The sequence below is a fragment of the Aquarana catesbeiana genome, linkage group LG01 (assembly GCF_042186555.1).
Source record: "Aquarana catesbeiana isolate 2022-GZ linkage group LG01, ASM4218655v1, whole genome shotgun sequence".
NCBI classification, from domain to species: Eukaryota; Metazoa; Chordata; class Amphibia; order Anura; family Ranidae; genus Aquarana; species Aquarana catesbeiana.
This window is the reverse complement of record NC_133324.1, coordinates 926,545,755-926,570,270: the sequence shown is the minus strand read 5'-3', so window position 1 is coordinate 926,570,270 and position 24,516 is coordinate 926,545,755. Positions and strand designations below refer to the sequence as shown.

Below are 24,516 nucleotides of genomic sequence, written 5' to 3'. Positions count from 1 at the left end.
CCTGACCTCAACCAGATAGACCACCTTTGGGATGAATTAGTGTGGAGACTGCGGAGCCAGGCCTTCTTGTCCAACAATCAGATTTCAAACAAACATCTTTCACGTGGTCATTATGGGGTATTGTTTGTAGAATTTTGAGGAAAATAATGAATTGAATCCATTTTGTAAAAATGTGGAAAAAGTGAAGCACTGTGAATACTTACCAGATACACTGTATAAAAACACACACACTACACTACAGGCTGTGCAAATCACAAAGCCTTCATCTAACTCTCCCTTCCATAATACAGACACCCTCATCACAAATGTAAACTGTGCAGCCATGAAAAGAAAGACACATAAAAGACAACTGAATGTACATTGGAAATAGAGACTTTTATTGGTTATCAAATCTTTACACCCGCCCACCCCTCCACCGAACACAGAACATTCTTTACACTATGAAGCAGAACCCCAGGCAATTATAAGGACACCTTTGCGTATTGGTTAAAGGATTAGTACACTTTAGACCCCATCACCAATTTAGGAAATTGCAGGGAAAAGCACAGAAAATTCAAGCATGATAAATGCCTACTTGCAGTGTTCTCCTATTATTAATTATTCTTTTTTTTTCTCTTGCATTGTGGCTTTGAACTTGCTTAGCCCTCTCCTCTGCTAGAAGTATCCAAATATAGTCGCTGTGCTGGCCCAGCTCCTCTGCCCCTCCCCTCATTACAGTATTTGAAATGCTTCCTTGCAGCGTTTTCCTTTCCATAAATTCATTTTTATTGCTTTGTAATGTGCTTTTGAATTTGCTAGAAATTATGAGACGTCAATTCCTTAGCACATCTCCCTCCCTTCTTCACATCACAGCCCTCCTCTTTTGGGAGTATCCCATTTACTTTCTGTGCTGGCCCAGCTGCTCACTCTTTTTATGTAGCTGCCAGCAGAGTAAAGGGGAATAATATAAAGCAGTTATTCTCAACCAGGGTTCCATGGAATCCTTACATTGGTGATCAGTGGGAAGAATGCTCCTTACATTGGTGGTCAGTGGGAAGAATGTTCCTTACATTGGTGATCAGTGAGAAGAATGTTCCTTACATTGGTGGTCAGTGGGAAGAATGCTTCTTATATTGGTGATCAGTGGGAAGAATGCTCCTCACATTGGTGGTCAGTGGGAAGAACGTTCCTTACATTGGTGGTCAGTGGGAAGAATGCTTCTTATATTGGTGTTCAGTGGGAAGAATTTGTTTTACATTGATGATCAGTGGGAAGAGTTCCTTACATTGGTAGTCAATGGGAAGATTGTTCCTTACATTGGTGGTCATTGAGAAGAATGCTCCTTACATCGATGGTCAGTGTGAAGAATGTCCCTATCATTGGCGGTCAGTGGGAGGAATTCTCTTTACATTGGAGGTCAGTGGGTAGAATGTCTCTTACATTGGTGATCAGTGGGAAGAATTTCCACCACATTGGTGGTCAGTGGGAAGAGCTCCTTATACTGGTAGTCAATGGGAAGAATGCCCCTTACATTGGTGATCAAGTGAGAAGAGTGATCCCTACATTGGCGATCAGTGAGAAGAATGCGCCTTACATCGATGGTCAGTGTGAAGAATGTCCCTTACATTGATGATCAGTGGGAGGAATGTCCCTTACATTGATGATCAGTGGGAGGAATGTCCCTTACATTGATGATCAGTGGGAGGAATGTCCCTTACATTGATGATCAGTGGGAGGAATGTCCCTTACATTGATGATCAGTGGGAGGAATGTCCCTTACATTGGTGGTCAGTGAGAAGAATGTTTCCTACACTGGGGGCTCAATAGGAAGAATGAAACCCTTACAGTGGTGGTCAGAATGCTACCACTACAGACAGCTAAAATGACAGTTGTGTCTTGCTGCTGGCCTGCCAAATGGCATTGGCCCCAAACCTATGCAAGTATCACCAAATAGGAGGTCAATCAGCCACAACTCAAGGAGCTGCTCTAGGGTAAAAGGGTTGAGAAGGGCTGTTATAGATTGAAAGCTCTGAGTCTGCTGGGGCTGCCAACATTACAACCAAGATGGCGGCACAGGAAAATACACAGGAAAAGAACATAAATACATTAAATGAACATAAAATCTTAAGGAACTATTTTAGTTGAAATTAATGGTCTGGCAACAGGTTCTCTTCTAATCTTACAGGTACCTTCCCCCCACAGCTCCTATGTCTGGGGTAGCACAATGCTCAGTAGGATCCCATAAATTGCTAAGGCCTTAAATGATCTTTCAGCCTGCATTGCCTACAGAAAGACAGCAGATACATTTGCCTGATGCATGCAGAGGATGAGAACATCCATACAGTATAATGGCATCTTGTGAATTCACTGAGCTGCAGATGGCACTTGTTGCCGTACTCCACTCCGGTCCTCCTGTGTGCTCTCTACATTCAGTCCAAAGAGCAATCCTAAACAAAGCTAATCTCCAGCTATAAGCTATGGGGGCCTACGGTGAGTGTGGGAGGTCATATATGGCATTAAAGTGCATGTATCGCTTAAACATATCACAGTATTTTTACAACTCCTGGGAGTGGGAGATGCCACAATGTGAGTCAATCTGGCTCAGTTTCTTTGCAGTGTGGCAATGTAACATGTTTTCAACCACTGGTCTCAGACAGGAGTTCTTCTGGCAGTTTGCATGAGGATCCCTGGGTGAGAATCAACAGGGGAATATAGATCATTCACCTCCACTCCTATGCTGTGCTATCCTGGAGCTACCTCATCATCTGCTGACATCCTTGGCTGGTTTTCTTCAGAGTTCCGATCTCTGACCATTTTGATTAGCCGGGTCGAGACAACGTCACTCACGCACACATGCGGGAGTTCATTCATTTTAGCAGCTGCCAAAATTGTACATGGAGCTGTGCTTGCGGAAAAGCAGGTAAGAAACCTTGATGCAGAAGAGGCATAGTATGTCTCTTCTGCGCTAATGCCTTTATGACGATCCAACACATATGTGCGGTGTCAAAAGGGTGTTCTTTACACCCACATATGCGTCGCTGGTTGCCCAATGTTTATTTGCTGAGATCGTGCTCAGTGAGCGATTTTCAGGACAAAGACTGAACTGTCACCAGGGTAAAGATCAGTAGACTAAGCTAAGATGAAGGTAAAGATCAGTAGACCGAGCCAAGATGAAAGTAAAGATCCGTAGACTGAGCGAAGATGAAGGTAAAGATCAGTAGACTAAGCTAAGACGCAGGTAAAGATCAGTAGACCGAGCTAAGACGAAGGTAAAGATCAGTAGACTGTGCTAAGACGAAGGTAAAGATCGGTAGACTGAGCTAAGACCAAGGTAAAGATCAGTAGACCGAGCTAAGACCAAGGTAAAGATAAGTAGATTGAACTAAGACCAAGGAAAAGATCAGTAGACGAGCTAATAAGAAGGAAAAGATCAGTAGACCAGGCTAAGATGAAGGTAAAGATCAGTAGACTGAGCTAAGACCAAGGTAAAGATCAGCAGACTGAGCTAAGGCCAAGGTAAAGATCAGTGGACTGAGCTAAGACCAAGGTAAAGATCAGTGGACTGAGCTAAGACCAAGGTAAAGATCAGAAGACCAAGCTAGGACCAAGATAAAGATCAGTAGACCAAGATAAAGATCAGTAGACCAAGCTAAGACCAAGGTAAAGATCAGTAGACTGAGTTAAGACAAAGATGAAGATCAGTAGCCGGAGGGACTTGCTTCTGATCACGTGGTCACTGTGACAGTGAATCCGTGCCCAAAAAAACGTGGGAGCTCCTGTGTAGCCAAGTCCGGCAACTCGCGCAGAGTGCAGACCAGCGGAGAGCCCGTCCTGGCTCAATATATGCAGTATGAACAGGAGAGAAAGCAACAGATGCCACACACTGGCAAAATCCATCAGTCACTGGAATAAAAGCAGCCTCAGTTTGGCTCCGTCCAGGCCATGTGTCCAGACACGTTTCGTCCCATTCATAGGGCCAAATGCAGTGAGAGCAAGGTCTGGACAAAACTAGGCTGAGGTAGATTTTACTGCAGTGAGTGTCGGATTTGGACGGTGTGCAGCATCTGGGGATCTCTCTGCTCTTCAAACTGTGACAATGGTCACATGATCCCCAATCCTTCCCGCCCCTTGGGCATTCCAAACTGTTTAAAGGGCTGCCGGGGTGGTAGGGAAGGGGTTAAAAACCTACGTTATATAAACATTTTTTAAATTTGAAGCTCCACTTTAATGACCAGACAGGTGAAACAGGAAGCGAGAAAGCTGCAATATTGAATACAGATGTCACCACCCTGGCTCAATGTATGCAGTATGAGAGAAAGAAGCCCTGGATACTACACACATCCGACAGTCACTGGAATAAAATCAGCACAGCCCAGCTCTGTCTAGGCCCTGTTCCCTCCTCCAACGCGTTTCACCCCATGCACAGGGTGGGACGAAACGCCTTGGGGCGGGGCCTGAACAGAGGCTGATTTTACTCCAGTGACTGTCGGATTTTGACGATGTGCGGCATCAGTTGAATTCTCTCTTCTTCAAACTGTGACAAGCAATCAGATGATCGCCGATTTGTCCAGCCCCTGGGCATTCCAAACTGTTTAAAGGGATGCCAGGGTGCGTGAGAGGGGGCTAAAAACCTACCTGATGCAATTTTTTTTTAAGGTAAAGTTCCAATTTAATGACTAGACAGCTGACACAAGAAGAAAGAAAGCTGCAATAATGAATACAGATGTCACCACCGCGGCAGTGGCCAGCAATAGGTTGTGTCATTACAAAAGTGTCTTTGTACGATAATTTGCCAGGAAATACAGTTCACATAGTGTATTTCAAATGTGTATTTAGTTATTTGGCTGGAGTTCTGCTTCAAGGTTCAGTTAAACCAAGGATTACATTTCAGCTGATTAATTTCTCACTGGCATTAACAATCCAACACAGTCTCATTTGCAGTCGCATTTTTCTTTTTTTTTTTAAACGCAGTATGAGCCTCCGTTGTAATGGTTGCTGCTGTGGCTAGGGGACTCGTCTAGAAATGTCACCGCTGGAGACTCTGTGAGATGTAAAATGAACCAAATCACCAGCAGCTGCCAAAATCTAATGTAATTTCTGGAAGAACTGATCCAATGAGCTGTCAGGAAACTTCAATTCCCAGCATGCATCACCAGCAATGGCACTGAGACTTAAAGTTCCCTGGGAGCTAGACAGCTGCACACTGCAAAGAGCTGGCATATAACAAAATAAAGTCTTTAGAATATATTGGTTGGGTTTATGATACTTGGAGGGGGACGGGGCTGGTCTCGGGGTTCAGGTTGATGAGTTTGTTGGTGGCCTGGGCCAGCTCGGTGATGGAGACGCGTCCTCTCTGGCGAATAAACTGGGCGACGGCTGTCATCTCCTCTGCCGTGATGTAGATGAACTTTCCTCTGTCGTCGATCACACCTGCAGACAAATACAGAACAGGCATGAAACATTCCCCAACTCTTACTGGTGGGCACTGCTTACTGGTGGCATTGCCTATGCAATTAAAGAGACCCTTGTCTCCAATTTAAGAACTTGTTTGAAAGTGTGACTAATCAGTTTTCTAACTGAAAGAGAATGACCCTGATTGGCACACTCCAAATAAACCTGACAGCCATGCAGGTAAAAGCAGCCTCAGCCTAGCTTCGTCCAAGCCACATGCCGACGCGTTTCATCAAGTCAGACGAAACACATCGAAGATGTAGCCTGGAAGGAGCTAGGCTGAGGCTATGTTTATCCGCATGGCTAACGTGTTTGTTTGGAGTGCGCCAATCGGGATCTTTCTCTTTCAGTTTCAACACATAGAGCCAGGGGGAGTCCAAGTTAGCACCCATAGTGTAAACCCACTGGATTAAGATACAGGAACCTGAGCGGCAAACTAACTTTTTGTTTAGGTTTATAATCAGTTATCTAGCACACCTCCCTTGCATGTCATAGCACTCAACTCTAACGAAAATGTCCAATTATTCTCTGTGCTGACCCAGCTCCTCCATCCTTCCCCCACCTTCCTGCGTAGTCTTTCATGCACTTGCTGAAGAAAAAAATATGGCTAGTCAATTCTCTAGCACAACCTCCGCCACCCTCCTTACATCATAGCTCCCGCCTAGTTTGGGAGTGTATACTGTTTATGCTGGCCTAGCTCCTCCTTTAATTAGTCAATTCTCTAGCACAACCCCCGCCCTCCTTACATCACAGCTCTCACCTTCTTTGGGAGTGTCTAATCATTGTTTATGCTGGCCCAGCTCCTAAGCTCCTTCTTTTCACTTGTGAATTCCCTATCACAACCCCGCCCTCCTTACAAACCCCAAAATAGCATACATTTTCTGAAAGCAGGCCCCCTTAAGAATAAAATAGTAGTAGTTCTAATTACTGCAAAGGTCTAGAAAAAAAAACATTTCTGTAAAAAATACACTAAAACGCAATACATTTACCAATTGTTTAGTAAAATATAAAAAACGAGGTTACACAGAGTAAATAGATACCCAACATGTTAAACCTTAAATTTGCATGTGCCCGTGAAATGGCAACAAGCTTCAGTACCCTATATTTTCTATAGGGGACATTTTAAAAGCCCCCTATAGGTCATCAGTTTAGTGCTACCGAGAAGGTCTGGTGCTAGAAATATTGCTCTCACTCCGGTATTATTGACAATATGTAACATGTGTTACAATCAATGTTTTTGTGTGTAGGCACCCCCAACTCATACGTTCATACGTGATGTGGGGGTGGCTCCTCAAATATTTTTTGGGAGGAATTTTACGTGCTTTGGTGCAACTTTTTTTTTACAATTTTCTTATTTACTTAACTTTTTTTTTTATCATAAAAAGGCAAAAAGTCCGCAATGTGATGATTTTTTGGTGACAGGCTCTCTTTAACGACTCTTTTATACCCCGGATGTATCACCTGTGCACCAATGAATCTAATGCAGTGTGAGTGGAGCTTTGGCTGGGAGAAAGGACTTTTTCTATGTATTTCTCATTTTTCCAGTGACTGCAGTCACAAATGTTTTGGTATATATTACCAGGAGAATTTACTGACCTGTGATAGAGCCGTCCGCCAAGAGATCTTGTATTCTGCTGATTGCATCCTGGTAAGACAAGAATAATGGAAGCAGAGAGATCAGACTAAACACACCAAATACCGCTCCACACTCCATAGTAACATCTCAGGTGCTGGCTTGGCTCATCTCCACCAAGCAATCAATTGTACCACCAACAGGCACACTGAGATGCAAAATAATAATATTTCCTTACTAAAATAGCCAGCAGACACAAACTCTATTCTGTGTTCTATTAACGTTTCGGGCTAAGCACAGCACTTCCTTTTCTGGAAAAAGCGATGTGCCTGGTACTAAACGCATCAAAATAGAACTGTACTTTGCCTGGTACTAAATGCATCAGAATAGAACTGCACTGTGCCTGGTGTTAAACTTGCCAAAATAGAACTGCGCTGTGCCTGGTACTAAACGTGTCAAAATAGAACTGTGCTTTGCCTGGTACTAAATGCATCAAAATAGAACTGAGCTGTGCCTGGTACTAAATGTGTCAGAAAAGAACTGCGCTGTGCCTGGTACTAAACGTGCCGAAATAGAACTGCGCTGTGCCTAGTACTAAACGTGTCAGAAAAGAACTGCGCTGTGCGTTGCTAAATGCGTCAGTTAGAACTGCACCGTGCCTGGTGCTAAACACGTCAGATTAGAACTGCGCTGTTCCTGGTACTAAATGTGTTAGAATAAAACTGTGCTGTGCCTGGTACTAAACGTGTCAGAAAAGAACTGCACTGTGCCAGGTGCTAAGTGCGTCAGTTTGGAACTGTGCTGCCCCTGGTGCTAAACACGACAGATTAGAACTGCGCTGTGCCTGGTGCTAAACACATCAGATTAGTATTGCTCCATTCCTGGTACTAAACGTGCCAGAATAGAACTGTGCTGTGCCTGGTGCAAACGTGTCAGTAAAGAACTGCACTGTGTCTGGTGCTAAATGCATCAAAATAGAACTGCACTGTGCCTAGTACTAAATGTGTCAGAAAAGAACTATGCTGTGCCTGGTGCTAAACACAAAATAGAACTGCGCTGTGCCTAGTACTAAACGTGCCAGAATAGAAGTGCGCTTTGCCTGGTGCTAAATGCGTCAGTGTGGAACTGCACTGTGCCTGGTGCTAAACATGTCAGATTAGAACTGCGCCGTTCCTGGTACTAAAGGTGTCAGAATAGAACTGCGCTGTGCCTGGTACTAAACGTGTCAGAAAAGTACTGCGGAAAATCCTGGGGTTGAGCCACACTTTTACCGCCCCTGAAATGCAACCCCGTTTAGCGGATAAGGCAGCAGGTGGGGGTGTACATGTTATAGCTGCTACAAGACATATAAAACCTATCACCGCTCTGCAAGCACCCCACACCCATGTGCAATGCATGCAAGTGCAGCGCGCTAGTGCGAGGATCAAGGGGTTAAAGCAGGCAGCGTTGTTATTTGAAAAAAAATATAAAAATAAAAAACAAAATGGCAAATGCAGTTAAAACAGAGCAACCAGATTTAAAGGCTAAACTGTTTATTGAGAAGTCACAGAAGCACACACAGTCAGCATTGGCTAATAGAATATACACATATGTCCATGTTACCTGAGCTCGTAGACCAAAATGAGCCCCCAGTTCTTCCAGAATAACCACTTTTGAAGCCTACAAGACATAACTTTAAACTTAGCAGCAGAAAAAAATAAAACAGACACAAAACTACAAGTAGGTATTGCCATAGCATTATGGAAAAGGACCACATGGTGGCGCTAATGGGAAAGATATAGGAATCTTGCTACCCAACATCATGCATTTGAAGAGCGATAGCAGGAATCCAGCCTGATGTATTGGCATGGCCAAATGGACTAATTAAAAGGCAAGGCACTGTCTGAAAACAAAAAGACATATAAATCCTAAAATCACCAATTACAACCTCTATCATCTGGAACGGCAAACATGTTCAGCAGGGGTGGGCAAACTTTCAGAGGTTAAGATCTACCTGTACAACACAGAGGAAATCAAAGATCCCTGGGAAATTGGGGGGGGGGGGGGGAGACAACACCCTTTAAAAAAAATACCCATTAGGCCCCAATACAAACAGCATAGTGTCCTGTGCCCCTCCCTCCCCCTACCCCCACAGTAGTGTCCACTGCCCCCTTCACATCACCCCCCCCACACTGTAGTGTCCTGTGCCCCCCCTCCAATAACAGTGCCCTGTGCACCCCAAAGCATCGTTCTCTGCCCCTCTTCCCCTTTTTACAACCCCCTCATTTAGGTCCTCTGCCACCGCCCCCATGGCAGTTCCGTGCCCCCCCTTCACATCACCTCCCCAACTGTAGTGTCCTCTTTCCACTTCACATCACATTCCCCCACACTGTAGCGTCCTGTGCCCTCTGCCCCCCTTCACATCACTCCTCCCTGTAGTGTCCTGTGCTCCCCCGCCCATAGCAGTGTACCCTGACCTCTGCCCCCCTTCACATCACCCCTCCCTGTAGTGTCATGTCCCCCCCCCCCCCCCCCCCGCCCATAGCAGTGTACTGTGCCCTCTGCCCCCTTCACATTACCTATCCCTGTAGTGTCCCGTGCCCCCCTCACATCACCCCTCCCTGTAGTTTCTTATGCCCCCCGCCCCTAGCAGTGTACTGTGCCCTCTGCCCCCCTTCACATCACCCCTCCCTGTAGTGTCCCGTGCTCCCATTCACATCACCCCTCCCTGTAGTTTCTTGTGCCCCCCCGCCCCTAGCAGTGTACTGTGCCCTCTGCCCCCCTTCATCATCACCCCTCCCTGTAGTGTCCCGTGCCCCCCTCACATCACCCCTCCCTGTAGTTTCTTATGCCCCCCGCCCCTAGCAGTGTACTGTGCCCTCTGCCCCCCTTCACATCACCCCTCCCTGTAGTGTCCCGTGCCCCCCTCACATCACCCCTCCCTGTAGTTTCTTGTGCCCCCCCGCCCCTAGCAGTGTACTGTGCCCTCTGCCCCCCTTCACATCACCCCTCCCTGTAGTGTCCCGTGCCATTCCCCCCTCCCCATAAACACGGTAAGGTATTAAAAGTAACAAAACTCCACATTTAAAAGCGAATATGTCTTTTTAAATTGCCATTTCATAAAGTTTTTTTATAGGTGCCTTTGTTGTATTTTTCATAATCCAGGTAAAGGTGCACTGAAAAGTAAAACTAAACCCTCTCAAATCAACACTAACTATTTTAATCCTTTTGCTGTTAGCATTAGTAAACAGATAGGAAGGTACATTACAATTTACTTGTTTTAAACTTTATTTTTTTTACATTTCTTCAGTTGCTTCCTGGTTTCTGGCATAGGCCAAAATGATGTTATTCATCCCAGGAGTCTTCAAAGGCATTTGTTTTATTCCTTTCCTCTGGAGGAGGGGCTTTCTCAACTAAGCACACCCCCCAGCCTGCATGTCTAAGCTAAGGGGAGATAGATTCCAGGAAGTAAATGCTTCATGATCCATCTGCCCTTACTCAAGATGGCTGCAGCTAGAAATGATAGGGGGTGGATTTCAAAGCCATTTCTCAACAAAATAAAGCATGGAGACATGCATGGATGGGGACGTTTGCTCAGAATTTATAAAATAAATTACAATGCCTTTTTGTTTGTTTTTTTGTGGTGCTCGGATACAGTTAAGTTCCCCTTTAACTGAACAAGTTTCTGGCAAAGGCCTGAGACACCATCAGATGCAAACTTGATTTAAAACAAATTGTAGTATTTCAAAAACGACACTGATGCCATGTCTATAGGCACTGTACCCCTATTAGTCTTTTTTTCAAGTCATGTTATGTGATTCATTTAGGTCCTTTTTTTCTTTTGAAAGGTTCAATTATAACACCCGTGTGTAAAATATTTCTGAGTGTCTGGAATACAGAGGAACACCAGACTGGAGAAGAGACAGGGCAGTAACAGAGACATCCTTCTTCTTCATAGTGTTGTGGTGGACGGCAGCCAAGCTGGAGAACTGACCTCTACGGACCGCAGGTTGTGAATTATAACAGTCCATGGAATTCAGTTCTCAGAGCTGGACCAGCCAACAAATCGCCATCATCTTGTCTTGTAGGATCTTCAACTCCACAGATATCACCATGGGGGAAAAGGCACGGCAAGCTGGATAAGATAAAGAGGAACCTGACCAGGAGTTCACCCCTCTCCACCGAATGAACAGAATCTACAGTCAGATACAGATGTCACTAGCTTCCCTCTAGGTTGTCTCTGGAAATAGACACAAGTCCTCCCTCCACTAACCGCTATTTTCTTTTTGCTACCATGAGATTTCTCTTTACTTTATAACTGCCTGACATGTAGATGGTGTAGAGATACACCATCAGGGTACAGTAAGGAGGCCCACCAAGATGCCTGTTGAGTGTAAACTTTGCTCATGTTTGCAAAGAAAACAAAGTAAAACGGATCTATAGTTTAGTATATGTCAAGAAACTACCTGAACTATGGGAAAAAAAAGAAAAAGAAAAGTACCAAAATAATCCCACTAAAATAAATAAACATTCTCTATTTTTGGTAATGTGAGGGATGTGGTGCCCATAATTACCCACCAATCAAATTGGTAAAAATCACACTTGATCAAATTACGTGGCACATCCAGGCCCTCTCTTACGCATTGTTTCTGGAGGTACACACTCAACTCTGACTATTGGGATCATGTTGCCTTTTTCACACACGGTTGATACTCCAAGGATCCTATCCTTATGCTGTTTGGCTATGGCAATGGGACAGGTCTACTTTGACCCAACCAGACAGATTTATTTTTGAGTCCCACTGGACTTACATCTGCCTACTAGTAGCCCGTAGGGCCATAAGGCCATACTCAAAAAAAACTCTTAATGGAAATTTTCCGCTCCATCACCAACAAGCGTTTTATCTCCAGATGGCAAGCATTCATAGAACATGCTCTTTTGTCTTCCTTCCATTTTTCCAAATAACCTAACCAACTCAATGTCTTCCTTGCAATGATCGGCACCATCATTTTTTCAGCCCTTGACAACTCAGGAGAAGCTTTACTGACTGTCAGGGCCTGGATTTGAACCTGGGACCTCTGCTTTGTCTGGCAATGACTCTTCTCGCTGAGCTACCAGAGATGCTAGACCGTCTGATCCATTGGACAACCCTGCCTTATGCCTTGACTTCTGCTGAACATTGAACCCTTAGCTCCTCCAATGAACTTCCTTATTTAAGCTACAGTGGTTATAAAAAGTCTACACACCCTGTTAAAATATCAGGTTTCTGTGATGTAAAAAAATGGGACAAAGATAAATCATTTCAGAACCTTTTCCACCTTTAATGTGACCTATAAACTGTACAACTCAATTGAAAAACAAACTGAAATATTTTAGTCTCCCAAAAGCAAGTGGGAAAATGTATTATGCTCTGATGAAACCAAGGTGGAACTTTTTGGTCATAATTCCAAAAGATATGTTTGGCGTAGGGCTGGGGAAAAAATCGATTTAAATCTTGAATCAAGTTGAGAGGTCAAATCGATTCAAAATTTAAGCAAATCATTTTTGGTTTTTTTTCACCGCGCCGGTCCTGAGGAGCTGTGGGCAGGAGTTTTTAGGCGAGGCCGCGGCTTCGGCCTAGTCCGCGGCTTCGGCCTAGTCCGCGAGGCCGGACGCCGCAGACTAGGCCGAAGCCGCGGCCCCGCCTAAAAACTGCCTGCAGTTTCCCAGGACCGGCGCTGACACCACGCCGGTCCTGAGGAGCTGCGGGAAGGAGTTTTTAGGTGAGGCCGCGGCTTCGGCCTAGACCGTGAATCGAGTTTTTTTTTTTTTTTTAAGAAAATCGCCCAGTTATAGTTTGGAGCAAAAGCAACGCTGCACATCACCAAAAGAACACCATACCCACCGTGAAGAACGGTGGTGGCAGCATCTTGCTTTGGGGCCATTTTTCTTCAGCTGGAACAGGGGCCTTAGTCAAGGTAGAGGGAATTATGAACAAATCCAAATACCAGTCAATATTGGCACAAAACCTTCAGGCTTCTGCTAGAAAGCTGAACATGAAGAGGAACTTTATCTTTCAGCATGACAACGAACCAAAGCAAACATCCAAATCAACAAAGGAATGTCTTCACCAGAAGAAGATTAAAGTTTTGGAATGGCCCAGCCAGAGCCCAGACCTGATTCCGATTGAAAATCTGTGGGGTGATCTGAAGAGGGCTGTGCACAGGAGATGCCCTCACAATCTCACAGATTTGGAGTGTTTTTGCAAAGAAGAGCGGGCAAATACTGCCACGTCAAGATGTGCCATGCTGATAGACTCATACCTAAAAAGACTGAGTGCTGTAATAAAAATCAAAAGGTTCTTCAACAAAGTATTAGTTTAATTGTGTGCACACTTATGCAACCATATTATTTTATTTTTTAAATTTTTACTTCCCTCCACTTAAAAGATTTCAGTTTGTGGTTCAACTGAGTTGCACAGTTTATAGGTCACATTAAAGGTGGAAAAAGTTCTGAAATGGTTTGTCTTTTCTAATTTTTTTACATCAAAGAAAGCTGACATTCTAGCAGGGGTGTGTAGACTTTTTATATCCACTGTATTTCTCTGCACTTCCTGTTTGCCAGATTATTGTGCTCTCTCCCTCCAATATCTTGCTCTGTCTTCCCTGCTGCCATTCCTATCTTTGCTAACACTCATTACTGACCCTTGGCTTGTTCCTCGACTACGCTTCTGCCTGATCCCAACCTGCAACTACTCGTTACTGACCTTTTGGCTTGCTGACTGACTACGCTTCTGTTTGATCCTTACCAGCTATATCCACGTCTGGACTTCGGCTTGCTCACCTCCTGGTGGGGCGATCCTGAGGACCGCAACCTGGTACTAACACGCAGGTAAATCCATCTCCACTAGCGGGAGTTCTGGTAAATGCCAGTTATTACACAGACCCCGCACCTCAGGTGAGCCCGCGTCATCCACCAGGGTGACCGCTTGGATACCTATCCTGCTGGTTGGTGAAAGTCCCCTGATTGTAACATCAACCTAGCGCTCCTAGTTGTTATAGGCTTATACTGTTATTTGTTCTTATCTGCTTTTACAATGACTATCTTGGCTAAGTACAGACCCCCTTGGATCGGTGACAACCCCTGTGGGATTTTCCATCTACATCTCCCTGCTTCCTCCTCTGGAAGCTGCTTTATAACACATATTTGTTATGTATAGTACTCTGTCTTTAACCAACATTAATTTACCCTGGTGGATCATTTTATTAGGCCTTTATATCAACACAGTTGCTGTGCCGGACTAGGTTATATTTTCCTGTGATATCCCCAAAAAATTATTAAAAAAAAATTGGTAAAAACACCAGGGACCAGTCACTCACCTTGATGTAGTTGATAAACTCTGTAAGGAAACTACGCGTCTGCAGGGAAAAAAAAAAAAAAAACACACATTAGGACCCGCTGATAAGAGGATTACTAATGCACCATTGTGTAGCACTAATACACAGGAAGCAGAAGTTGATTATGTCATGAGAAATATGGCTTCCTCTACCAATTATAATTATAAGAAGAAAATAAAGACATTGTTTTAATATATAAACACACAACAGAGGAAAACAGGTGTAAAGGTGCTGAAACCTTCCCACATAAAAGCTCCGCTGGGTGCTCAGACCTTGAGGCTGCTGAAACCTCCAACGTACCAGAATAAGGAAAGGGATGGTCGGCACTCAGGATGACATCCAAAATAGTATTCCTTTATTAAATACATGTACAGAGCTGTAAAACGGCCTACGCGTTTCGAACAGTCATAGCTGAGGACTAACGTCCGAAACGCGTAGAATGTAGAATCTTTACACAAGGGAATACTATTTTGGATGTCATCCTGAGTGCCGATCATCCCTTTCCTTATAAACACACAATACTATATTCTACATCAAGACAATTCCACTCTAATACTCTTTCATAACCTGCAATAAATATAGTACATTTCATGAGCAGCCCCCTTATATATTCACCCAACTATGGTTTTGGGCTCCTGCAATCCCATTACCTGTGGCGCTTTTACTCAGCACCAGGGTAGAATAGTGCGCAACAGTGGAACGCACTGGATGAGTATTTGGAGGCAGCCAATCAGCAGAACTCCCTGCAAACAGATTCCAGCCATCACCATAGCACAGCACTGGGACCGAAGCTGGAGGGAACCTATTATCAAAATCTGAGTAGCATCAGGCACCTTGTGACATTTTTTTTTTATTATTATTATTTAAGGAAAACATGGCTGCAACAAAGTAGTTACAGCAAATTGTGTGTTGCAGATGGACATGTTTTGGCCACCAGCAGGGTCTCCTAACCCAATGCTCTCCTGATCTGGCTTTGTCCTTCAATGAATGAAAGAGAAAGTGCACTTTAAAGCCCATCTGCCGCACAAATGCATCCAGGATGGCCTGAGGTTGTGTTGCCTGCACACAGACTGAGCAGTCACCGATAGCTCCCAGACATAGCTTCTGATTGCAAGCCTGTAGGAGGGGCTCCCAATCAGGTGAGAGCCAATCACAGTGACAACATGATAGAGAAGCCCACATAAAGGGTGTAGGGCATAACGACTTTTTTTTAGGCTCACATTGCTGTCCATTGGTAATTTACGGGCACTCGGTATGTAGGATTCCAATAAAATGTTACATATGTTGAAGAATTGTTAAACACAGTTAGGCTCGGTTCACACTGCCGCGACTTGAGATCCGACTTGTGAGATCCCAAGTCACATGACATGTTAATCAATGAGAGCTGTCTTAATTAGCAGTACTGAAGTCGGTCCAACTTTATAAAAGGTTTGTGTCCTACTTCGAGGCGACTTCTTTCTGCCTTCTATTACATACTTCTATCAAACTAGCACTCAAGTCAGGAAGTCGACTTGAGTCGACTTGTGCGACTTTCGGGTCGCGGCAGTGTGAACCGAGCCTTACTATTATTGAAAATTGATGCTAGAAGCTGCACAATATAGTTGCAAAGACTTAAAGAGGATATAGTTACCCACACATCACCAGCATACAAAGTCATAACCCCATTCATAAAGATAAAATAATGCTCACGAATCATTCTCTACACCAGCCATTCTAGAGGGAGGATGTGTGACCATTAAGTTCCTTGCTCTCCTGAACCGGGAGGGGTGTTTCTCTTTGGGAGAGCTTAGTACTCAGTGGTCAGCTTCAGCTGACCATGGGGAGAGGGGCCCGCCAGGCCTTTTGGCTATGTGGATCAAGTTTTGCCTTGCCCCTGTCAGACCCTTGTGAGTCCTATTTTTTGGAAGGTGAACTAGAGACACACCCTTAAGTGCAATTTTTTGTGTGTTTTTCACGAGCTCTTTTGTTCGCTTAGGTGGGGTTTTTTGTGCACCACCGCAGGTAAAAATAAATAAAATAAAAGCAAGCAATTCTCAACGTTTTCACCCCTGAGGAGCCCTTGAAATAATTATCAGGTCTTAGGGAGCCCCTGCTACTGCAGGTCAGTGGAAAAAAAACGTCTATTATATTGATCGGAAGTGGGAAGAATGCCCCCTTACAGTTAGCCAAAAAGTTCATTGATGCCATTCCGCTGACTCTGCCAAGTGATGTTGGTCCCAGAAACATGCAGGCACCATCAAATAGGAGGTCAAACAGCCATAGCTCAAGTAACCAGCCTTCATAGCTCAAGGAACTCCTAGCAATCTCTGGAGGAACCCTGGTTGACAATGGCTGCTCTACAGCCTTTATGATGGAGATTACTGTGCTTTTCTGTGTTGGCCTATTGTCCCTCTCTATTGCTGAAGCCAGGGCCATTATGGGGGTTATTTTGTTTCCTTTCCTCAACCCTGCTTCCCATTCTGCGCATGTGCAGACCAAAGAGGCCTTCAGAAAGTAAGGAACTTTGAGAACCCTCATGCAATCCAGGGCCTGTACACTACAGCTGACCATGGATGGATAGAATTTCAAATGCTAATTCTTAGGAAAAGTCTTAGGAAAATTGTTACGAAGATTCTCAGAACATTCAAATGTAGCTCGAAAGATTTTGTTGGCTTTTAACATCTGACTTTTGAATGAAAAACACAGGAATTTTTTTCATCCTGTTCCCTCGAATTTTCCCATCGCTGCTATCGTAAACGAACATTAATTTGACTCCACTAATGAATAGAAAAACAAATCCATCTATGACCAGATTAAGCCACCCAAGGCAAGCAAACTGAGATTTACGGCACAACCATGATAAAATGAGCATGCACATGTAGCATCAGCGGCTACAAAATATAGCAAGAAGATCGCAACCTGGGAAGATTTTAAAGGTATACACAAGTTTATAGAATGTGCTTGCAGATGTTTATAAGTACAGATAATAGATTTTATTCTCTTTAACTACTTGCCTACGGGGTAATTATTATGCCCCGTACACACGGTCGGATTTTCCGACGGAAAATGTGTGATAGGACCTTGTTGTCGGAAATTCTGACCGTGTGTAGGCTCCATCACACATTTTCCATCGGATTTTCCGACACACAAAGTTTGAGAGCTTGCTATAAAATTTTCCGACAACAAAATCCGTTGTCGGAAATTCCGATCGTGTGTACACAAATCCGACGGACAAAGTGCCACGCATGCTCAGAATAAATAAAGAGATGAAAGCTATTGGCCACTGCCCCGTTTATAGTCCCGACGTACGTGTTTTACGTCACCACGTTCAGAACGATCGGATTTTCCGACAACTTTGTGTGACCGTGTGTATGCAAGACAAGTTTGAGCCAACATCTGTTGGAAAAAATCCTAGGATTTTGTTGTCAGAATGTCCGAACAAAGTCCGACCGTGTGTACGGGGCATTAGAGTTCTTGCACATGTTAAAATCTGTATTGTTTGCTAGTAATTACTCTAACCCCCCCCCCCCCCAACCCCAAAAAGTATATATTTTCTGAAAACAGAGACCCTAGAGAATAAAATGATGATAGTTATGCATATTATCAGGAAAAATAAACTAAAATAAATGTTAATGCACATGGACACAATATAATTCCCAATGTTTTGATTCAATTCAAAATTGTGGGCTGCGTCAAGTAAATAGATACCAAACATGTCAAGATTTAAAATTGTGCATGCCAGTGGAACCGTAAAAAATTATTCTACCCCAAATTCTCCACATTGAACACTTCAAAATCTTTTATAGGATATGGACCTAGAATTATTGCTCTCATTTTGACATGTCACATAATTTTTTACCCTTTTTTTGCTACTTTATTGCTTTCACAAAGGAGAAAAACAATACGATGCAAAGTCAAGCATTACCTCATTTACTAAGCTCTGGAGCAACTGTGCTTACAAAGTGCACAGTGTATTTGCCTTTAGTAAATCAACCCCAATGTGTTTAAAATAAAGCAAACTTTTAGGCTGGGTTCACAATACCGCACAGAGCGGATCACAGCAGGGTCCGGTGCATCCCCATTCACCGTTTCAGGTCCCATTTCAGTCCGACTGGGCTGAATTCGGACCTGACATGAACCATAAGATGCTCCCAGAGATGTGTAAACCAGCTCCATAGAGAGCCAATCACAATCTTCTGACATGCGAATTGGTTGTGGAGGAAATCCACATCCGATTCACAATAGTGTGAACCCAGCCTAAAAGCAGACGTTTAGTTTAGTTTTTTTTTTGTTAAATCTGCATCCCCAAATCTTGTATTTGTTTCCTTAACCACTTGCTAACCCAGCTTTTTCTGGCACTTTTTGTTTACAAATTTAAATCAGTATTGTTTGGAAGTAGAAAATGACTGCACCTCCAAATATTATACAAATTTTTTTTAGCATAGACCTTAGGGAAAAAAATGGCGAGCGATGACATTTTTTTATGTCACATGGTATTTGCGCAGCAGTTTTGCAAACACATTTTTTTGGGGGGGAAAAAATACACTTTAATGAGTTTAACCGCTTGCCGACCAGCCGCCGTCATTATACTGCAGCAGGTCGGCTCGTTCACGCGAATCGCCGTACCAGTATGTCGGCTCCTTTAAGAGCTATAGCAGGCAGACCGGCTGCACAGCAGGGGGGAGCTGAGGCACGTGGCTGGCGGCCGTGATGTCCGCCAACCACCCGCAATCACTCTTCGGAGAGCCTGAACGGGGATCTGTCAATGTAAACAAACAGATTCCCGTTATGACAGGGGAGTACATCTGTTCCTAATGATTAGGAACAGCGATCTCTCTGTACTGCCAGTCAGTCCCCTCCCCTCACAGCTAGAAACACCTCCCTAGGGAACACTTTACCCCTTGATCGCCCCCTAGTGTTAACCCCTTCCCTGCCAGTGTAATTTAAACATTAATCAGTGCATTTTTATAACACTGATCACTGTATAAATGTCACTGGTCCCAAAAAAGTGTCAAAAGTGTCCAAACTGTCCGCCGCAATCCTGCTAAAAATCACTGATCACCGACATTACTAGTAAAAAAAAAAAAAAATTTACAAAATAAATGCCAAAAAAAACCCCAAACCCCTATTTTGTAGATACTATAACTTTTGCGCAAACCAATCAAAATATACGCTTATTGCGATTTTTTTTCACCAAAAATATGTAGAATATATACTGGCCTAAACTGATGAAGAAATGTGTTTTTTCCTGGATATTTTATTATAGCAAAAAGTATGGTAAAAAATATTGTTTTCTTTTTTCAAAATTGCCGCTCTTTTTTTGGTTTATAGCGCAAAAAATAAAAACCGCAGAGGTGATCAAATACCACCAAAAGAAAGCTCTATTTGTGGGGAAAAAAGGATGTCAATTTTGTTTGGGTACAACGTCACACGACCGCGCAATTGTCAGTTAAAGCGACGCAGTGCCGAATCGCAAAAAATTGCCTGGTCAGAAAGGGGGGAAAATCTTCCGGGGCTGAAGTGGTTAAAAAAAAAAAAAAAAAAACACAACATTTACCCCAATGTGTTTGTAAAATGTGAATGATGATGTTACGACGAGTTAATAGATACCTAACATGTCATGCTTTAAAATTGCACATGCTCATGCAATGGAGCTTTAAACGCCTTTACAGTTTACCTGTTTAGAGATGTGGAGGAGATCTAGTGCTAGAATTATTGCTCCCGCTCTATCTTTTGTGGCATTTACCCACATGTGTGGTTTGAACACTGTTTACACATGTGTGTGTGTCTTACATATGCGTTCGCTTCTGCGCGCAAGCACAGAGGAATGGAGAGCTTTAAATTATTCTATTTTTTTCCTAATTTATTTAACTTTTTATTTTTACACTGCCCCTTTATTTTTATTTTTTTTTATACTTTTATTCCTATTACAAGGAATGTAAACATCCCTTGTAATAGAAATAAGGATGACAGGTCCTCTTTATGGAGGGAGCTGGGGTCACAATGACCCCAGATCTCTTCTTTACCTTTAAAAGCAAAAGATTAAATAAATAATCTTTTGCTTTAAAAAATAAATAAATAAATACATACTTTCAGCCTGCACCGGAAGTGACGTCATGACGTCGCTCTGGTCCTCCAAGGCCATAGAGTTGATCAAAGAGCATGTACTCTTTGATCGCCTATGGGAGCAACCGGTTCGTTTCTCTTGCCATTTTTTTTTCTGATAGGCAAAACAGGAAGTGACAGGAAGTGAGAGAACCCCTGGTTGTCACCAGTGTCGCCAATTAAAAGATTTCCCCTCTATTTCTGTTCTGGAGACAACCGTAAAATTTGGTATTTTATTTTTCTTTCACTTTCAATGATAATGGTAAACAGGAGAAATAGAGAGGGGGGAATCGCCCTAACGGGGGCACAGACTGCAATAAAAACCGCCAGGGGTTCTAGCCCCTCTCTACTCTATCCAAAGCTAAAACAAAAAAAAGGGGTTTGCCTGTAGTTATAATTAAACATACTGTTTAAAAAAAGGAACAGAGGGCGCACCAGCCTAGCGCATTACCTTTGCAACAAATTATTATTTTAAAAATGTATAAAATATACTCACAAGCAAATGAATATGTCAAGCAAAATATAGTCCACCAAATGCTCCACCCAGCACGATCTGTTGGCAAGTACCAATTGTGGAATGAAACTAGGCGAATGTCCCCTCTTCCTCAGAGCTGCTGGTGGATTATATTTTGCTTGACATACTCATTTGTTTGTGAGTATATTTTATATACTTTTTTTAATAATACAGTGAATCTGAAAAGTATTCACAACGCCTCACTTTCCACATTTTGTTATATGACCTTATTCCAAAATGGATTAAATTCATTATTTTCCTCAAAATTCTACAAACAATACCCCATAATGACAACCTGAAAGAAGTTTGATTGAAATCTTTGCAAATTTATTGAAAATAAAAAAATGAAAAAAAGTCACATGTACATACTGTAAGTATTCACAGCCTTTGCCATGACACTCAAAATTGAGCTCAGGTGCCTCCTGTTTCCACTGATCACCATTGAGATGTTTCTAAAACTTGATTGGAGTCACCTGTGGTAAATTTAGTTGACTGGACATGGTTTGGAAAGGCACACACCTGTCTATATAAGGTCCAACAGTTAACAGTGTATGTCAGAGCACAAACCAAGCCATGAAGTCCAAGGAATTGTCTGTAGACCTCCGAGACAGGATTGTATTGGGAACAGATCTGGGGAAGGGTACAGAAACATTTCTGCAGCAATGAAGGTCCCAATGAGCACAGTGGCCTTCATCATCCGTAAATGGAAGAAGTTTGGAACCACCAGGACTCTTCCTAGAGTGGGCCACCCAGCCAAACTGAAAGATCGGGGGAGAAGGACCTTAGTCAGGGAGGTGTCCAAGAACTCAATGGTCACTCTGGCAGAGTGCCGGCATTTCTCTGTGGAGAGAGGAGAACCTTCCAGAAGAACAACTATCTCTACAGCACTCCACCAATCAGGGCTGTATGGTAGAGGGGCCAGACAGAAGCCACTCCTCAATAAAAATCACATGACAACCCGCCTGGAGTTTGCCAAAAGGCACCTGAAGGACTATCAGGCCATGAGAAACAAAATGGTCTGGTCTGATCAAACAAAGATTGAACTCTTTGGCCTGACTGGCAAGCATTATCTCTAGAGGAAACAAGCACCACTCATCACCTGGCCAATACCATCCCTACAGTGAAGCATCGTGGTGGAAACATGATGCTGTGGCAATGTTGGGACTGGGAGACTAGTCAGGATCGAGAGAAAGATAAATGCAGAAATGTACAGAGACATCCTTGATGAAAACCTGCACTAGCGTGCTCTGAACCTGGGGTGAAGGTTCATCTTCCAACAGGACAACAACCCTAAGCACACAGCCAAGATAACAAAAGAGTGGCTATGGGACAACTCTGTGAATGTCCTTGAGTGTCCCAGCCAGAGCCCAGACTTGAACATCTCTGGAGAGATCTGAAAATGGCTGTCCACCTGATGGAGATTGAGAGGTCCTGCAAAGAAGAATGGGAGAAACTACCCAAAAATAGGCGTGCCAAGCAAGTAGCATCATATTAAAAAAGACTTGAGGCTGTAATTGGTGCCAAAGGGGCTATAACAAAGTATTGAGCAAAGGCTGTGAATACTTACCGTATGTACATGGGGTTTTTTATTTTTAATACATTTCCTGACCTGTTATGAGTGGCGGCACAGCCAATGTGGTGGCTGAACTAGTGGAGACGTTTTCAACCAGCCGCACGGTAACTTCTCAAGTGCAGGACTATTGGTTTTCTTTCAACATACTGTTTACATGTCTGCTTCATTTGTTGTACATCCGTTGATCCTAAATCAGTGGGGCTGTTCACTGCAAGGGTTATTTGCTTGTTTAGGACTATGGGACTTAAAAGTATATTTACTTACCCGATCCTCCATTCCTCTGCTCAGCGAGCCACACTCTGTGTGTGTGTGTGTAGAGACACAAAGCAAGCTTGGGAGTGAGCCTGGTGGACAAGGGGCTTGCTATGGTGTGCACTCGGCAGGGGGGAGGGGCCAGGAGTGCCGGCAGGGGACCCAAGAAGAGGAGGATCCAGACTGCTCTGTGCAAAACCATTACACAGAGCAGGTAAGTAAAACATGTTTCTTATGTAAAAAAAAATAAATAAAAGGTTATCCTTTATAATCACTTTAACACACATCTGCCTGATTTGCAGAGATTAAGAATTGCGAGTAAAGAGATTCATAATAGTGCCAATTAACTAAATCGCCTGAATCAAAATCAGGGAGGAGGGTGTTATACGGTCGCTACATATTGTGGAATTGTGTGAAGAGAAAAAAAAAAAGGGATATTGGCTACATAGAGCAGAAACTGGTACAGCCCAGCACAGACTGCATCCCCAGCAAGTGACAGCAGCCCAACACAGATTGAGCCCCCAGCAAGTGACAGCAGCAGCACACACTGAGTCCCCAGCAAGTGACAGAAGCCCAGCACAGACTGAGTACCCAGCAAGTGACAGCAGCAACACAGACTAGGTCCCCAGCAAGTGACAGCAGCAACACAGACTAGGTCCCCAGCAAGTGACAGCAGCAGCCCAGCACAGACTGAGTCCCCAGCAAGTGACAGTAGCAGCACAGACTAGGTCTCCAGCAAGTGACAGCAGCAGCACAGACTGAGTCCCCAGCAAGTGACAGTAGCAGCACAGACTGAGTCCCCAGCAAGTGACAGGAGCAGCACAGACTGGGTCCCCAGCAAGTGACAGCAGCAGCACAGACTGAGTCCCCAGCAAGTGACAGCAGCAGCACAGACTGAGTCCCCAGCAAGTGACAGTAGCAGTACAGACTAGGTCCCCAGCAAGTGACAGTAGCAGCACAGACTAGGTCCCCAGCAAGTGACAGCAGCAGCCCAGCACAGACTGAGTCCCCAGCAAGTGACAGCAGCAGCACAGACTGAGTCCCCAGCAAGTGACAGCAGCAGCACAGACTGAGTCCCCAGCAAGTGACAGCAGCAGCACAGACTAGATCCCCAGCAAGTGACAGCAGCAGCACAGACTAGATCCCCAGCAAGTGACAGCAGCAGCACAGACTGAGTCCCCAGCAAGTGACAGCAGCAGCACAGACTGAGTCCCCAGCAAGTGACAGTAGCAGCACAGACTGAGTCCCCAGCAAGTGACAGTAGCAGCACAGACTGAGTCCCCAGCAAGTGACAGCAGCAGCCCAGCACAGACTGAGTCCCCAGCAAGTGACAGCAGCAGCACAGACTGAGTCCCCAGCAAGTGACAGCAGCAGCACAGACTGAGTCCCCAGCAAGTGACAGCAGCAGCACAGACTGAGTCCCCAGCAAGTGACAGCAGCAGCACAGACTGAGTCCCCAGCAAGTGACAGCAGCAGCACAGACTGAGTCCCCAGCAAGTGACAGCAGCAGCACAGACTGAGTCCCCAGCAAGTGACAGCAGCAGCACAGACTGAGTCCCCAGCAAGTGACAGCAGCAGCACACACTGAGTCCCCAGCAAGTGACAGAAGCCCAGCACAGACTGAGTCCCCAGCAAGTGACAGCAGCAACACAGACTAGGTCCCCAGCAAGTGACAGCAGCAGCACAGACTGAGTTCCCAGCAAGTAGCAGCAGCAGCACAGACTAGGTCCCCAGC

The 24,516-nt window shown here is 44.2% G+C and overlaps 1 protein-coding gene across 1 annotated transcript in view; it reads right to left on the bottom strand.

Moving 5' to 3' along the window:
• Nucleotides 1-1,208: 1,208 nt before the first annotated feature.
• The window catches only part of DDRGK1 (DDRGK domain containing 1), a 130,858-nt gene continuing 107,550 nt past the window's right edge, over nt 1,209-24,516 (bottom strand). The window contains exons 6-9 of the mRNA XM_073611035.1: nt 14,341-14,379; nt 8,606-8,662; nt 7,027-7,075; nt 1,209-5,409 (exon numbers count right to left, since the gene is read on the bottom strand). Of these exons, the coding sequence (XP_073467136.1) occupies nt 5,237-5,409; nt 7,027-7,075; nt 8,606-8,662; nt 14,341-14,379 (318 nt within the window). The 3' untranslated portion in view covers nt 1,209-5,236. The remainder of the gene's footprint in view (nt 5,410-7,026; nt 7,076-8,605; nt 8,663-14,340; nt 14,380-24,516) is intronic.